Source organism: Apis dorsata, unplaced genomic scaffold (assembly GCF_000469605.1).
Source record: "Apis dorsata unplaced genomic scaffold, Apis dorsata 1.3 scaffold_651, whole genome shotgun sequence".
Lineage (NCBI taxonomy): Eukaryota > Metazoa > Arthropoda > Insecta > Hymenoptera > Apidae > Apis > Apis dorsata.
This window is the reverse complement of record NW_006263842.1, coordinates 196,041-215,436: the sequence shown is the minus strand read 5'-3', so window position 1 is coordinate 215,436 and position 19,396 is coordinate 196,041. Positions and strand designations below refer to the sequence as shown.

The 19,396-nt window shown below is 24.0% G+C and overlaps 1 protein-coding gene across 2 annotated transcripts in view; it reads right to left on the bottom strand.

Annotated features, from left to right (window-relative positions):
- Positions 1-862: 862 nt before the first annotated feature.
- LOC102671085 (low density lipoprotein receptor adapter protein 1-like) overlaps positions 863-19,396 on the bottom strand; it is a 94,215-nt gene continuing 75,681 nt past the window's right edge. Inside the window, exons 3-7 of one of the 2 annotated variants that reach the window (XM_006621947.2) lie at positions 12,124-12,317; positions 7,128-7,240; positions 4,800-5,041; positions 2,313-2,470; positions 863-1,427 (exon numbers count right to left, since the gene is read on the bottom strand). In XM_006621947.2, the coding sequence (XP_006622010.1) occupies positions 1,242-1,427; positions 2,313-2,470; positions 4,800-5,041; positions 7,128-7,240; positions 12,124-12,317 (893 nt within the window). In that variant the 3' untranslated portion in view covers positions 863-1,241. The remainder of the gene's footprint in view (positions 1,428-2,312; positions 2,471-4,799; positions 5,042-7,127; positions 7,241-12,123; positions 12,318-19,396) is intronic. The other variant, XM_006621948.2, reaches the window with a different exon arrangement.

The window sequence follows — 19,396 nt, the reverse complement described above, 5'->3', positions numbered from 1 at the left end:
TTAAAATATAAATTGAAAGCAATTATACATATCTATAATTATATTCGCAAATGAAGTATCGTGAGTAAAGTTATCATGGATAAATGTATGTATTATTTAGATATATTCACATTGAATAGCGCAAATTCGATGTAAATTATTATACAAATTTTGATGATAAACATGCTACATGGATATACATATTTTTTTATAATATATGCACCAATGCATGTTTCTAATAGCAAATTACATTATTTTATTATTTATAATTATTTCATTAATTTAATTAAGATCATTTTGCTGACAGTATCTATTAATATATATTTCGGAAGGATAAAATCGATTCTTATTTATTTGTCATCCTAAAGATAATTCAAAAGAAAAAAAAGACAGAAACAAAAATCATTGTAACATATTTCTCTTTTAAAAATTACAATGTAACAAGCGATAATATTAAAAAAATAATTAGCATATTATCTATTATTGCATAATTATAAATCTATTTTCTAAATATTCTTCCCGCAAAAAAAAATGAATTTAAAAAATTAATTTTAAATTCAATTAAGTAATAGCCCAGCTATTTAATAACGAATATAATTCGACTATAACTACGTAACAAAAATTATATTTGTTTTGATTTATCGTCTCCTTAACTATCTTTGATTTTCATTGTAAGATCGTTTAAAAAAAGAAAATGATTTTTAACGTATATAGTTAAAGTAGTAAAAATTTCTTTAATATACACGCATATCAGCAATATAAAAGTAATATAAAATTGTATACGATATGTTTGAACGAATTGGCACAGATCACGCATCCTAAAAGGGATTTCAAAAATTGTTCCCACTTCTTATACACGAAATTAAAAAAAATCTTTTTTTTATTGAATCATCAATCCTTCCCGAGCACCGCTCGATATCAATTATTCTTCGAAGATATTAAGTGAATGAAAAAGTCATCATAAAAAGAATCGCCATATTTTTTTCTTCGTCGATTCTATGATATTCAATAAAATATCGATATTAAAAATTAATCGAGTGATTTAAAAGTGATCACAATTAGCACCTTGTTTATCTCGAAATTTTGGAAAAACATATGTTCCAGTGATTCGATTGATCGTTTAGAAATAATATCATAAGTTCGACGATATAATAATTAGTCTATTGTTTGGTTTTCTTCGGTTGGCCGTTATTCGATAGATACTTCCAGAGACCAGTGATTAATGGTACATCTCGGAAGCTATCGGCCGAAGGCTACGCCTGCTACGAGCACATCAAGTCTACGGATCTTGATTCACCCCAAGCGTTTTGTATTTTGAAACCTGTCGTTGACCTCGGTACAACGTGATGTGATGCAGATGTCGTGGTGTGTCTTAAAGTTGTCATAGGGATACTAGTAGCATTACTCTTCTTTTGTACCTTCTTACCGTCTTCGTCTTCGAAGCAAACCTAGAAATATTGTAAATTAGAAAAATATTAGAAAATTCGTGTATTTGATAATTAATTAATATGCATTATAATACTGGTTCTTGATTAATGCGAATTTAAATAATGCGACTATCATCACAATTATAAATCAAAATTCAATTAATGAAGTCTCGTAGGAAATAATATAATTTGAAGAATATGTATCTAATATGGAAAATCTTCTCATTATCTAAAAGAGTTTTTTATTGCACATTTTACAGATTACACAATCCATAAAATTTTAAATGTAATTTCTCTTTGTAAAAAATAAAAAAATAAAAAAGATCTTTTTGGATATGGATTTAAATTAGAAAAATATTACAAATTGTATATATTAAATTTAAATTATAATTTAAATTTTTCATAACTATAATATCATAATATAATATATAATTATATTATATAATTGTTATATTCAAACATTATTATATATTAATAATATTTTCTTATATTAAATTATATTATATGTACAGGATAATTAATATATAAATTACAATATTTGTGTGATATCTTTGGAGACTCAATTCTTTTATAGATATAATAAACGCCAAAATAAACGCAATTTTTAAATTTATTTTGATCTTTAAAATCAACCCTCCAAAAATGTTTCACAGATATATTAACTATACTCTATGTAGTTCGTATATCTCTTATGCAATGATTTTGCTCATAACATACACGATATAATCGATTAAAATGTCAATAAATATATAAAAATATATTTTCAAGAATTTTCATATTTCATTAAATTGAAATTAACCATCGTATTTCAAATATTCGAGTAATGCAATTGTGCGATTAATTCGTGGAATATATTATTCGCATTAATCAAAGTCTAATTTGTAATTGTAAATTGAAATTACGTACCCATGAATTTCCAACTGCTTTACTCTCATTCGATAAATCGATTAAAAGATTTTTTGGTGCGTCATTCGTGTTACGTTGTTGGCCATTGTCTTTATTCTGTTCATTAACTTTATCCACAGTCTTCGCATCTCCTTCGCTCTTTTTCTTCTCGTTATTTTCTAAAGAAAGAAATATAAAAAATAATTGACAATTTTGCATCGATAAAGAATTAGATAGTGTGCAAGAAAAAAAATAAATAAACGATCAAATCTCATTTGCATAAATCATGAAATGAAACTCTTATCTTTATAATACGGATTCTAGATACGCTTTCATTATCGATCCATGTATACACTAATGTTCATAAATCTGTGTGATGCAGAAGTAGAACCCTTGCAAATGAACACTGATTTCTCATTTGTTGCTAATTGGTAGCTTCGAGTCATCTCGTAATTCTAAACAGTCGTTTGTTAATTACAGATACATCATTAAATCGATACTCGCGTTTCGAGAAACTAGTAAAAAAAATATATATGTTTAATCAATGCATTGAAGTGCTATATGTAGAGCTGAGGAAAAAGATTTTTGAAATACAAAATAGAAATAAATATTTATAGCGATATAAAAATTTCTCATTGAAACAATGATTAATCTATAATTACTCAAGATGAGATTAATAAGAGATTAATTTACGTTACAATAAATTTTTTATATTTTAACATTTTAATAGTTTTTAAATTTTAATAACATTTAATTATTACGATATAATATATTAATATCATATATATAACATAAAATAAAAAGAAAATTTCAAGTTATATTTTCAGTATTTAAGATTATAAAAAAGGAAAAATATAATTATCTTCGATGCTTATTGCATTTTCGATTAAACGGAAAATAAATATTTAATTCATATCAAATATAAATAGAGATTCGAAATTCTTCCGAGATTTCAAATTTAATAAAGTAAAAAGTTAGTATTTGCTTATGAGAATATTTCACTTTTCTTAATATTTCTTTCAATTTTTTTCTGTATGCACATCTTTGTATGATTGATAATTACTTCATAATCAAAATCATCGCGAATAAAAAATTATGATTTATTAAAAATTTATAAATTATATTCTGAATGGAAACCACACAATAAATTATATTAAAATTAACCGAAAAATAAAATTTTACATAATAATGAGTGAAATTTTAAATATTAATTTAAAAATATGCCACGCTTATAATTATAGCTAATTTGTTCCTCGAAGCGAACCGTGCACAACAATGTTTGCACAAATGAAGAGAGCACGCGAGTTGTATAATTGTTCCAGTTTTCGATAGTGTTGTAGTTCGATATGTACGAAGTCCAATATTACCGGACAATTTCCTAGGGTGCACTCGTAACCTTCCGCGAATAACCCTCCGCAATATCCGCACTCTCGGGGAGTTAAGTGCACAACTACACAGATATATATTCCATCTCACAGACACGTCGACTTTTACCACAGATCAAATGGTTCAAGATTAAAGCTAGCTTTCTTTCTTCACTTATTAAATTCCATAATTCGCCTTTCAATTATCTCTTACTTAATGGATTGATTAATTTAAAGGATTTGTAGAAAAGAGAAGAAAAAAAATTATTAGTAGTTTTATATATTAGAAATTCAGTTTTGAAATTGTTAAAAATAGCTGATAAGAATTTCATAAAATAGAATTTTTAGAAAATGGGGATAGAATCGAAACAATAATCTAAATTCTCGAAATTCAGAATGCTTTTTTTATTCTTTTAATTAATGAACTTCGATTTCTGAAATTTTTCGAAATTGGATTATATTGTCAATCAATAGTAATAATAGTTATCTTTTTAGCTTGCGAAGAGATTGAATTTCTATATTTTATTTTTTATCGGTTATTTGAAATAAAATTTGGAAATATTGTTTCATTAGATGCTTAAGTAAACATAATTTCAAAATATAATTTTATGTTATTTAGTTTTATATTTAGATCAAGAGTATACTATTTACAATTGAATTCGAAAATAAAAGATAATAGATCAAAATGAGGAGATACAAATTTTAATACAACAATTAGCTAAAAATCTTATTATGTATACATAATATAATTATATCAATAATAATTAAATAAAATACTTTCAAAATAATATTTATTTGAATTGATATCAAAATATACATTTGAAATATTATTTCTTTATGTATTTCTTTATGTAAATAATATCAAAAAAAAGTTCATGTACAAAATTCTATATTATTCAAAGAGATAAAAAATATTTGCCCTAATCTAATCTATTTTTTAAAAATTTATTTTTCTCGATCTTGAATTTTAATTAATTTTAAAATGAGGCTAAAAATCTAAAAAAGCACAAAAATAAATATTTCAGTTTTGAGAATTTCAAATTTTTCTTAAAGAAATCTTTTTGGATTTTTTTTAATTTTAAACCAAGTTTCGATTGTATTCGATCTGTAATTAAAATGTTGGGATTGAAAATAATTTACCTACCGTTCCTATCATCAGTTAACGAGGGACTTTTATCCTGAGTGTGATGAATCCTAGGATCGGATTGGGATAGTTGCCAAGCTTCGTAAGCCGTGTTAAAGGCTTGAGCGACCGTTAACGTCACCGTTTGCGCCATTTTTCTTTTGGGGCAGAGAAACGCGTGACACTCCATAGTTTCATTCAAATTTGTTGCGATAAACGCGAACACGTGATCATGAGCTGCATCCGCCGAACAATATGAAATTCTGAAAAAAATTGCATTCATGATTAATGATTTACAAGAATTTTATACTAAGATGGGAACAAAACATGGGAACAATTTTATTTTTTTTTCTTATTTATGATTTTTAACAATGAATAAATGTTTTATAATTATGCTTAATAATAAATAGATTTTATATATTACGAAAAATTATTATTTTCACTGATTTTATAAATTCCTGTTTAATAATTTACGGAAATATAATTTTTCAGAAGAATTAAAAAAGACACAAGTTTAAAAATAAAATTTAAAAATAATCGAAAAATTAAAATTTGAAAGACTTTATGGTATTTCTAAATTTAATTAACAGAAACTATTTTTCGCATATATTTATGACAAAGGCAAATTTTTATAATTATTAAAAAATAATTTCGAAATTTTAATTTTTTTCGTTCTCACTCCATTGAATATCTACATAATATATATATAAAATAAAAAAAAAATTAAAATTTCTCATTAAATTTTACTTTTATACTTTCTCTTCAATCAAAATTTAATTGAAATATATATGAAATAAAGTATAATTCAATCTAAACATCTAATATTAAATAAAACAATATATTTTTGCTAAAATTGTTGCAATTAAACATTTTGACAAAAAACATGAAACATAAATGTTGGAAAACTGCAAAACTTATTTAAAAGTTATTAAAGTTATTATAAAAGTTACTTAAAAGTATATGCAATTATTTTTACTACGAAAATTATATATAAAGAAGATATGCTTTAAAAGAATATAAATTAAATTGCACGAAATTAACAAGCACAAATGCAGTTTCCTAACGTTCAATTTGAATATTAATCCCGAATGATAAAGTAGGGCTTTTTTCCAAGTGCTTGGAAAAAAAAAAAAGAAGAAGAAGAAAATAGCTTTTTCAAAAGATAAAAATATGAAATTACAACGAATTAAATAAATCTTTCTCGCGTGAAACTATATACGCATGAATCGAAACAACATTATACATTTTACATTTTAATTATATTTGAATTACGGTCGTTTATACGAACCACGGGTTAATTAAAGTGACATTAAAAGCGTCAGTGTATTATATTGGATTACTGAAACTGGAGGATATCACGTGATTAAGAAAATATATAGTTCATGTCGTTGTCACGTTTCTCTTTTATTTTTTTTTTTTTTTATGATTCATAAATAATAAAAAGGTACTTTATTATTTTTTATATATATTACAATCATATATAAAAAAATAATAATGTTACTATACATTCAATAGCATTGTTTCGAAAAAATTAATATAATTCGTTTATTACAATATAAACTTAAAATTAAAAATGATTTTTTAAAATAATCTCTTCATATATCTATATACAAAAATATTATATTCAATAACATTATTCCAAAGAATTTCGATAAAAATTGATCATGAAATATTCGAGATTAAAAATTTTTAAATAATTCACCATTTAAGAATATTTAAACAACAAAAGTATTTGTTTTTTAAATATATCATAATCGTATGAAAAAAAAATGAAACAACAATATTACTATCACATAATTCAATAATATTATTCCTGACGATTTCTTTCCAATAAAAATATAATTCCTTTGTCGTAAAATGCTCGAAATTATAAAAAAAGCAAGAAACAACAATCGTTGTCTCTGATTATTTCCAACATTGAAAGAGGTAAGCACAACCACAAAGAGGCGAACGAAGAGGGATGCGGAGAGGGAAAAAAAGAATCGATAGAAACTACGGATTTTTTATTCCAACACGAAATATTGGACTTATCGAACGATCCATTCGGTAAATCATAGTTTCGAATTAGCGGAGGGAATAATATTCCAGAATCAAATCATGTAACGTTTACTCGTCGCCGCTGCGTGATATTTCGAATACATTTTAGCCCGAATATCGGATATTATGTTGGCTGACGCAGAGGGAAATGTACAACAGGCCAGAACCAACAAATCCGGTTTCGTCCGATTACGGGCTCTCCAATCGTTGACTGACGCGCGCATTTGTGTACGTGCGTGCGTGTGTATACGCGTGTATCACAAAGCAAGAAATACTTCGAATATGTTCATGGAGCACTCGTTTCGTGCTTACCTGTATATAGATACCTGGAGCTGATCTTCTTCCGTGGCAAGATCCGTCATTCTAATACCCTTTAAACTCACGGCTAGAGAAACTCGTTGTAGCTTTTTGCCGCTTGCTTTCGCCTATTGAAGAGAGAGAGAGAAAAATATTATTAAGAGTTTTTTTGATTAAAATGAAACAAGAAAATGATTGATTAGTTAATTTCACCTATTGAAGAGAAAAAAAAATATTATTAAGAGTTTTTTTGATTAAAATGAGAAAAGAAAATGATTGATTAATCAATGTTTTTATCGTTTGAAATATTTGATATATATTCGATACGTAACAATTAAAAAATATATAAATATGTTTTGAAATTTGAAATTGCTAGTAAACGATAAAATTAATCGATCAATATTTGACTCGTCATAGAATTTTAAATGTAAATTTTATAATATTATTTTGTAACGCTGAGAAAATAATTAATGCTGAAATTAAAAAATTACAGTAATATTATATATTGAATTTAAAATACACGTATAATTCTTTATTTATGCGGTAGATTGATTTACAAAAAAATATTGTGTAAATGAAAACTGTGTAAAAAAAGAATAAAATGCATACGAAAAAACTGATTCCAGATGAAAATCCGATATGGATAATACAATAAATTATTTTTAAATGTAGTAGAAGTATGAAAATCATTGAATAAAAATGTATTTTAATATTTATAGAATATTTTTTTAAATATTTATTTGAAAAAAAAAAATACCGTGTCGTTAATAAAATAAACATTTTAAAGATAATGTATCAATATTGAGAGAAAAATTCAAAAAATTCTTAAAAATTAATTCAATTAATAAAATAAATTTTTTTCAAAAATAATTCAAAATTAATCAAATTCAATTAAGTTTTAAGTTTTAAGTACATATGTATCATTCTAAATAATATAATGGAAACTTTTTTAATAGAATTGATCAAATAGCAATACTTTAATGTTAAATATCTAATAAAAAATTTTGAATTATTTAAAGAAATATATATTGTGTAAATAATGAATGAATATAAAATTGCTTTTGTCTTTTAAATTGTATTATTATTTCAAAATTGTGTGAAAAAAAAAGTTATATAGAAAAAGAATTAAATAGATCAATTTTTTTCTAATTTTTCTTTCTAAAAAATTTGTTGTACATTAAAAGAATACAAAAATATATCCAAGATCGATATCTTCATTTGTTTCTAAAAAAATAGTTTGCAATACTTTATTTTGACTATCATAAGATCATTTATAATTAGAACACCCATACTATAACTTGAAAATCTAAAATTAACTTTTAAATGAAGAAATTTTATAAATACACAAATTATTTTTCATGAAATTATCAACTTTTTAATTTATTTTTTAAATATTAAGAGAAACTTGATGCAAATTATAAATAGAATTCCCAATAATCAATATTAGTTAATAAAAATACCAATATTATTATATAATGTTAATTTATTAATTTATGTTAATATAATATAGAATTTTAATAATACTATTAAATTAATAATACTATTAATATTAATAAATATTAATATATAATTCTATTTATTAATTATTGATATATCAATACATTAATAATTATATTAATATTAGAGTATCATATAACCATAAGTTTTATGCAAAAATCAGAAATCCAATGCTCTGAAGAATTCTTCTAATTTCAATCTTTCAGTTATTTTCAAATTTGATCATGTAAAATAACAAAATAATAAAAACTAAAAGATAGAATATCAAGTATAAAATAAATTTAAAATAAGTATTTAATAGAATATAAAATTTTATTTCAAATTTGCATGTAAAAATATATTTTTTTTTCATATCATTTTGTTTTATTTAATAATAACATTAGCAAAAATAGAAAAAAAGTCATTTTTGTTGATTAAAATTTTGTTTGATAAAGTAATTTTCACGTTTTATTTTAATTTTTAAAAAAATTATTTTTTAACAATTTAAAATTTTTAAAGTCGATGAATTAGTACAAGGAATGTTATATTGATTGAAGACAAGACCTAGCTAGACCTGAAACATAATTCAACTTTTCGAAATTTTCAAGAACCTTGACATTCTCGAGATTCCCCACACGTTCAAGAATTCCAAAATTCTCAGGAATTTTATCTTATCAAATAACAAAATACTTTTAGGAACTTGACTCGAAGTGAATTTTGTTTTATCTATTTCTTGTTTTACAACTTAAAATCTTTACTTATCTTGTTTTATTTCTTAAAATATTTTTTAATTCTCTAATCAGAATTCTATTTGTAGATAAAAATAACGATTATAATTGAAATTTTTCATGTTAAGATTATAACAGATCATACAGACAAAATAAAATAAGATTTGAAAAAAATTTATGTAATATTATAAAAATTATTAAATTTTAAATTATTTGAAATTATAAAATGGTTCAATCGATATAAATTACATCATAATCTACAGTTCTTGCTAATGTTAAAATGTTAAAGTTATAATCTAAAACAGCATAATTTCATTTTATATTGATGGATTTATGATCTCAATTTATCATACGCTTATCTAATATAAAATATAATATAAAATAATTCATAATTCTTCGTTTTTTAAATAAATGAATTTTTTAAATACAAATGAAATTAGCCAATTTCCTATAGTATATGAAAAATCTTATTTTATACTTTCGTTTTATTTTGAGCCATAGAATCTTTCTAACGTTATTTGTATCATGAATTATGGATCATATATTTATCATGTATCATTCGTATTGTATCGATCATTACGTCTTATTTTTAGTTTTCTTATATCTACATCTTCGTTTTAGAATGTTTCTAGAAAAGGAATTGATACGAATTTCATATTCTGAAATATCTTTTAATTTAATTTCGTCCCTCTTTGAAACATCGCAGTTTATGTACTCATTGGAGAAATAATATTTCGTTTAACGAAAGAAACTTTATTGGATTATTATAGAAATAATATACAAAGAAAGGAGCGATTTCAGATTTTAATTTTATTTCGAAATAGTATATTCGCGAGTGAATTTGCAATGCGACATTTTGCAACAACGTAATCGTGAAAACTCGGGCTAAATAAACGATGCATTCATTAATTAATTAACTTGTTCAAAGATTATCTAAACTCGGTTTAATCGCGAATATCTTACAAAATTTGAAACCGGATGTAATCTCTCGCTTCTACGATATTAAGTCTCCTTAAGTTTGTGGAAATATTAGAAATACACAAATTTTAAAAAACATTATATTAAAATCAATTGAAATTATTCAATGAAGACTGAAGATGAAATTTATCCGTCAAACAAAATTATCGATTATCGCATTAAAATAAATTTAATAGCTTGTTAAATCTATCAGATTTAATATCAGATTATTCAGTCGCGTACAATAACTAATAAATCGATTTCATAGAAGGATTTAATTAACTTTTTAAATATCCGTTGAAACGATAGATAAAGGATTATATCAAAGATGAAATTCATAATGTCATTGGTTCAGATTTATGAAGCAAAGTTATTGATTTTTATAGAGTTTTTAACCATAAGTTTTAGCTGTCAGACTGAGAACGTTAATCGATGTTATTAAGCGTTGCAATTTATTTCATCGAGCGACTAACGAGATAGGTGCGGCTTAAGTTACTCAGTGAAGAGATTTATACGTAATTTTAGGCATTGTTAGAAAATGTCTTTGTTAACTTGTTCAAGATTGAGTTGAATCTCTTAGTAATTAATATTCGAAAATTTCTTTTGTCTTGTATTAAATTTTTCTCATATAAATAAATTATTCTCGATACATTGGAAAATTGTTTAATTTAACCATCTTTTAATTAGTGTAATTTTAAATATTTTAAACACATTTAGAAAATTACATTTTTAAGAAATTTGTAAGGAATTTTAATGATTTCTCTCTTCCTTTTTAACAGGAGAGAACAGGATTTTTAACGAAAGCAATTAAAAAATTAATTTTCTTAACATCTTTCTTGTTAGGAAAAATAGGAAAAAAATTAGACTCGATTCTAGATTCTTGCAAAGCAGAATAGAGCATTATAATTTCATATAAAAATTGAAGAATAATAAATATATTCGAATATTGAAATATTTAAGTTTTTCTATTTTTCAATATTTGAAAAATAAATATTTTAATCGAAGAAATATTTAAATTATATCTTTCCAGAAAGATATATTAATTATATATAGTTACAAAAATCTAAAGTATTGAAATAGGGCATGATCCAGAAATAAATTACATTACAATTACCAATCTATATAATAAATACTTAAATATTTTCGATATAAATAATTATAATAATTATATAAACTTATTTCATGAAAATAAACAAATACTATATAATTATAATAACAATTACAATAATATGTAGTTGTATTTCTATATATGAAATCCGCCATTTTGATAGATTCACCAATTCTAACAAACAGAATCTTCCGGATCTTAGAACACGTCAAGGGTTAAAATCTCACATAAAAATTAAAGGAAGCATAATAAATATATTCGAATATTGAAATATTTAAGTTTTTCTATCTTTCAATATTTGAAAAATAAATATTTTAATCGAAGAAAATGAAATATTTAAGTTATATCTTTCCAGAAAGATATATTAATTATATATAGTCACAAAAATCTATATAAAGCATTGAAATAGGGCATGATCCAGAAATAAATTGCATTACAATTATCAATCTATATAATAAATATCTAAATATTTTCGATATAAGTAATTATAATAATTATATATAAACTTATTTCATGAAAATAAACAAATACTACATAATTATAATAATTACAATATATTTAATTATATAATTATAATAATTATATAATTACAATAATATATAATTGTATTTCTATATATGAAATCCGCCATTTCGATAAATTCGATCAATTCTAACGGATCTTCCGGATCTTGGAACATGCCAAGGATTAGAAAGACTAGAAAGAAACGATCACAAAAGAATCGTAAAAAGCGTATACCTACCATCGTAATGACAGTCTTGATGGCTTCTGCAGTAGCTTCTTCGCTAGAAGGCGTCTCGACGAGGGTGCTGCCCAAATATTTGAGGGTGAACCTGGCCTCCGATGCGTCCTCAGGTTCATCGTGCGTCGTACCCGCTGAACTTCCGCCCTCCACGCACTCGCGACTATTCGCCAGAGCCCATTCCTCGCATAGTTCTGTAATTTAATATCGAGCATCGTTACATCAACTTGTTCCACAATATTGCAAACTATCATTAATAAACCTCTAACTCGTATTAATATTTGAATTTCATATCGTGAAAGATTATCATTCTGTTGAAAATAGTTCTATCTAGAAATATTTTCCTTTGGAAAATTGAATCTAGAGATCGAAACAAAATTTTCTCACGCGAGAATATTTGTTAATACATTCGAATTATGAGAATTTTCTATTCTATGATCATGAATTCTTTTAATAAAAAAAATGTGAAAAGTGAAAAAAATATTTTATGATATACATATTTTTTTTTGTATTCAATATAAATAATCCGTTTTGGATTTACGTTTTTTATTTATCGCTGTTTTAATTGTCTGTCTGCTTCGTTCGTGTATATACATTTTTTATATGTTGTTATTTATTTTTTTTTTATCGTTGTTTAAGCTCCTCAAAAATCGATATCTCTGGAAACTTTTTCTGATTTTTGCTGTAGCGTGTTAAAGTTTATTTAGACAGGTTTATTTAAACGTTAAACGAAGATAGAGTAAAGCATTTTGTCTTTGTCTATCATCTTATTAACTTTCCTGTTTTTTTTGGAATCAATTTCTTTCAACGATGATCGATTATGAATATATTAACATTCTATTATATGTATTTTTATAATAATATCATTGAATTTTTTTATTTTTTAATAATATAAAATTTTAATAATATATTGAAGCATTTATATTTAATGGGAAGAAAAATTTAATTATTTGTGCACGTGATGTTTGCGCATACGAACGATAAATTGAATAACAGAGAAATATAATACCACAAAAATATTTGGACATTGAGATTACATTTTACATTAACGAAATAATCGAATGAATAACGAAATACAATTGTTTATTGCAGCAAGTAAATTGTTGTGTTCGAATATTTTTTACAATGTTAAATTTCATTATTCAATTTATTTATTGATTATGCAATATTAATAAAATTTATGTTTTTGCTAATGGATGCTTTGATATATTATAAAAAAACAATAAACTCAATAACGTTATAATAAATAAATATAATGAAATAATAATGTCTGGTACATGTCCAAACATTATTGCGTGTTGTGCAATAAATTATATTTTGTTAAAATTATATTAGCGAAATTTACATATATTTACCGCTATCTTTGGGAAACTGTACAATGTTATTCCTCTTATTCTTCAAAATTATTAAATTATTCTAAAAATGTTGAAAGAATTCAATATTCTCATATTATGTTCTTGTATATATATTTTAATAGAATAGAGATTAATAAGAGAACTGTCACATTTCATTATCAGATCACACACTTCTTTCATGATGTGATAAAAATTATTAGAATTTATTTTATTATTATCATATAGTTATTATATTATTTCATATTATATATTATATATTAATTATCTCAAAATTTACAAAATTTTCTTTACAAAAAATCAAAACAAACTATCATAAAATAGTAATTAACACAAATAATAACAATATAAAGTAAGTATAACACTTCATCAATTAGACTTTATATAAAAATAATAAATACATCTTAATATTCTTTTAAACAAATCGAGTTATTATATATTTAATAAGGAAAATAAAAATTATGAATAATGATTTATTAGATGATTTCTCTCATAAATTAGACAAAATGAACAGGATAATAGTTACGACTTTGAAATTAGTTAGTCAATGCAAACTAACTTTAGAAGGAAATGCAAAGTCCTGAAACCTGACCTGAATCAAACTCTGATTGAGACTTGGGTTAAGGCCATTATGTTCTCATTCGATATATATATAAGGTATTCGATAAGAAATGTATCTAAAATTTAAAGATTCTTCAAATCAAAAAAATAAAAAAATTACATTTTTATTTTCTTTTAGTTATTGATAAAAGAAAATATCTTGGGTAAATATGAATGAATATAAGGCAAGGGAGAGCATATTGATCCATAACCCAACGATACATGGAGCAACTTATCTCAAGTTGTAGGGAAAAAAGAAAAAAGAAAAAAACGATAAATATCGAAGAACTCATTTCCGAATCTTATTTGTATATACATTAAAATTAAATAAAAAATATCTTATTTTATTTAAAACGACAAGAAGTTTTTTCATTATTCACAATAACTTAAACTAAAAAAAACGTTTAAAACAAAATTATAATTTAATCAAAATTAAATTCCATTATTATTTTTTGGTTCCTTCGAATTATTTTCCAGAATTTGCATATTCTTTATTTCCCAACGTTTCCTTCATTGTTTCTTTAAGAAAGAAATTTTCAATTCTTCTATTTTTCAAAAATAAACATATAATGCAATTTCTTCGCGTTGCAATAATATTGCACGAGATCCTACATTATATATATTATACAAACACAAATAACGCACACATTACAATGTATAGTATTCGTCATTGTAATTACGAGTTTCCAACAACGAGATAATAGATATAAGGGGGTGTTTATCCTAGTCGAAAGGTAGTTTCACAAACGTATGTACGAATGAAAATGTAACCGGCCTACCGAAGATAAATACAGACAATAGACGGAATTGGGGATGACTGGTGTAACATTTAGTCCTGGTATGTACATACGTGCAACCACGTAAACCAGTCTCGCCCTATGACCGTGTCGTCGGGAATAGCACGTGTGCCAATAATGGAGGCCCCACACGCATCATGCGGTATTCTCGTTTGACGCAACCTCTCTATCACGCCTTCTATCGATCATTCTATCGAAGATTGACCAATTCTGTCCGACAAGTGACTCGTATCGATGGGTAGAAGAACACACGGTCGAGTAGATAGAAAAATACAGTTTTGAATCGTGTTTTCGTACGCAGTCATATGGAAGTTTTGATTGATGCCACTTGGCCAAGTTCGAGTAACGAGATGTGCTCATCGAAATCAAAAATTTGAGTGAATTTATTTTCTCCGAGTATTTCAGGGAGCGCAATGGAAGGGTGAATATTTTGAGGGAATTTTTCATTGCACGATTTTTATTAAAAAAAAAAGTACAAGCTGTTTATATTTTAATTTAAGAGATATTTTGATATTTTAATTTAGAAGTTTGTGAAATTTATATAAAAAATAAGGAGAGTATGAACAGTAGAGTTTCCTTGTTCTTTATATGATAAGTTTCAAGATACAATATCTTCTAAATTAAAATAGTTTAATATTTTTATTTAATAATATTTTATTATATTTTTAAATACTTTATTGTGGGAAATAATGAATTCTTGTAGTATTTAAAAAATTAAAGCTATCATATATCGTGTATCTTATAACAAATAATTTTTGTAAGAACATATTATATATTTGTAAAATCAAATAAGTATTTAAAATAGTATAATATTTTATTCAGTATAGGAATAAATTGGTATTTCAAATTATTATATCAGAATTATTACAGTATTTGTATAAAATCACCTAGATTAAATTCATAAAGTTTGAAAATTACGAACATGTAGGAAGTGAACAGACGTGTTGTAAAATAAAACAAACAACAGAAGTAAATATTCTTTCGAGAACTTGTAAGAGTTGTAGAAGACTAGAATGAGAAAGTTAGAGAAGTTGCAACATCTTGACATTCTCGCCCTGAAGGAAAATCGGTTCCAATATTTTCAAATGTTTTCACCGATATTTCTTTACAACTCTCTCACTAAAACTAATCTTTCTTCTTTACCTTCACAAATGTTACTACAACTTTGTTGCTTCAATCTTTCGTCTTTTTTCTTTTTTTTTTAATGAAAATTCTTTGACTCTAGGTCATGTGATAAATACATCCATAGAAGATATTTATGTGTAATAAATGCAATTATTAATTTAAAAATTATAAAATTTTAAAGTGTATTAGAAATAAATATTTGATAATATCTATAATATTTGATAATATTTATAAATATAATAATAATTTTTAATATCTTATGTATCAAAGTTATATAATCATGTATGAACATCAAATATTTGACAAAGAAAATAGGTAGAAATGTATAGAAACTTTTATATTTTTTTGATTAACAAATAAACTTAAAATATAAATATTCAAATATTTCATTGCATTTATAATAAAGAATATAATAAAAAATATTTATTTCAAGTTCATATTAAACAATATTTATATGTTAAAATCAAATAAGTATTTCATATAGTATTCAATGCTGCAACCATAGTAAATATATCATAAGCATTCAAATACAATAATACTTCAAAGGCTTGTTAATATTATAATATAATATCATATCAAGTATTTTATACAATATTCAATTCATAATAAATATTCGTGCAAATATTAATATTCAAATATATAATTGAAATATTTATTATATATTTATAAGTATATCAAATAAGTATCTATTTCTTATAATATTTAATTAATATTTACAAAAGTAAAATCTTATCGCAATTAATTTCATTTAACACAAATATAAATAAATATTCTTATTTCTTATTTCAAATAACTAATTAAGATACATTTTCTTATCGTGATTCGAAATACACACCCTTTTACACACCCTTATTGTGAAATGGATCGAATAAACCATTTGGATTTTGCTTCGTTCATTCACTTTATAGTTCAAATATATATAGTTTAAATATTTGTTAATATTGTACTATCATATTCGTAATATCAAATATTTCATGTAGTATTCGATTGCATTCATAGTAGGTAATACTTGAATAAAATATTTATCTCTTATAATAGTGTTTAATTAATATCTACAAAAAATAAAATATTATTTCAAATTAATTGCATTTAATCAATCATTTTTTTTTTCTTTACTATTATAAATCGCCTACTTGGATTTTTCTTCATTCGTTCAATAATTACGTTCTCCATTTTGATCCTGAAGTCTCTCCAATTAACTTTCCCCATACAGTTTTCCCACGTCCACGTTTCAATTAGACGATCCAACGATTATTTCGATGTCCAACGATACCTTTGTTCTTACCAACTCGCACAAAGGAGCGTAACCCGTCCATTGAAACGGTTTCCTACTCTTCTCTTTGCTAAAAGAAAGAAAGAAAAAAAAAAAAAAAAGATTTAGCGTTTTAAACGACTAGATCTCGCGAGATAATTAACAAAGGAACACATTTATCCACCTTAATTCTCTACGCTCCTATATCTTTCATTTTCATTGAATCCTTTAAGTAAGTTTATCTATTAAAGTTGCAAAATGTATGAATACAATCTATTTAATATTACATTAATTAATTTTTAAAATATAAGAAAAAGAATTTAAAATTTAATTTTTGTTTAGGAGGAAAAGAATTTAAAAATTGAATTGCAGAGATATTAAAGTTTTTCTTAAACACAATTGGCTATAGTAATTGGGTATAGTAATCATTCAGTAAAATACATGTAAATATAACTAATATTATATTAATTATAATTAATATAAATCTAGACTAATCTAGAAACTATTCATTTAGAAAGAAATAGAATTGCTCCAATTTTACTTTACATAGAAAGATAGAAAGAAAAATAGATCTTGATAAATTGGAGCAATTCTACTTTTTATCAAATGAATGGTCTCTAAATTGGTCTTGGTTTTATTGACATTTAATTTATCTCAAGTTTTCTACAATTTATGGGAAAGGTAATTTCCTGTAAATATGTAATTTGAGATTGAGTTTGATCTGCAAAATGATGAATTGCTAAAAGATAAATTTGATGAGAAAATCCTGTATTAACCGCACGAAAGATAGTATTAATTACAGGAATAATAAACGAACACAAATGCTTTATATTGTTGTCGGTTAATATTATTATCGGTCGAAATTGGTGTCGGTGAACTTTGAATTATGGTCTGTGTCAGTTATTTCAGCGAAATCCAAAAATAATTACTGATTAACACGCTTTGTTGGTACTGTTATGGTATACAAATATAAAAATATTTTTGCAACATTTTTAAGAATAAAAATTTTTATTTAATTTTTATTTAAAAATATTTATTTTGTAATAACAATCAAAGAAAAAAGATAAATGTTTAATGCTATTCCAAGATCATTATTCAATTAATTAGAAAATATATTGTTATTATATCTATCATATTTTTTTAAAATAAAATTAACAATAAAATATAATGATAAAATAAAATAAAACTTTTTTAAATAAAAGAATTAAAAATTAATATATTTTCAGGAGTAATAATTCTTTGCTCAAACGATATTGATATTAATTTGAAAAATTAAAGAAAAAAATTCAAATAACTATAAATAAATAATTCAATATCTTATAAATATCAAATATCTTATAATCTTATAAACAACAATAATTTGCATTTATTTAATAAGACAGAATTGCTCGAACTCGTAAAAATTTAATTTTCTTTTCTCGTAAAAAAATTTATGATTCTCAAAATTACCTCGCTATACGAAGAAAATCGATACAAACCATTTAATACTTGAAACAGAATTTCACAGCTGTATATTTAAAAAAAAAAAAAAAAAGAAGAAAAAAGAAATTGAATTTTATTTTAAAACTAAAATGAAATATTCAAACTACAAAAAAATATTTTCTATCTCGCAAATACATAGTAGGAGATCTGCCACGGTTCGTTGATACTATTATTATTGAATTTGCCAATCGCCAATATTTATGGAACATTGTGAATTCGAACAGAAAAAAAGAAAAAAAAAAAAAAATACGAAAGATAAAGAAAGTGAAAAATAGTGAATCGAGCTTTCCCGTTAGCCCAGCCGCTGAGTGGTGAACCGCAAATTAAATCTTTTTCCAAGCCTTTTACCGCGATATCCACGTGATCCTTCGATATCGGATTTATTTCTCTTTTATTTCTGGCCCGATTCATTCGATAGGAACTAGAAAACCTTGTTGCTTTCGAGGAGAACTTCATTATCCTCGAAAAATATACAATTATTTGAAAAATCTCTTAAATTTGAACAGAAGTGTCGAAACTTGGTAAAATATTGAATATTAGAATGGAACGAAATAATAAAAATTTTCTAATAAGTGAAAAAAATTTGCATCTAATTGCATCTGTTTGTTTCTTGTGATAAAATGATAATTTTCGTAATGTGTTTTTTTAATTCTTATTTCATATCA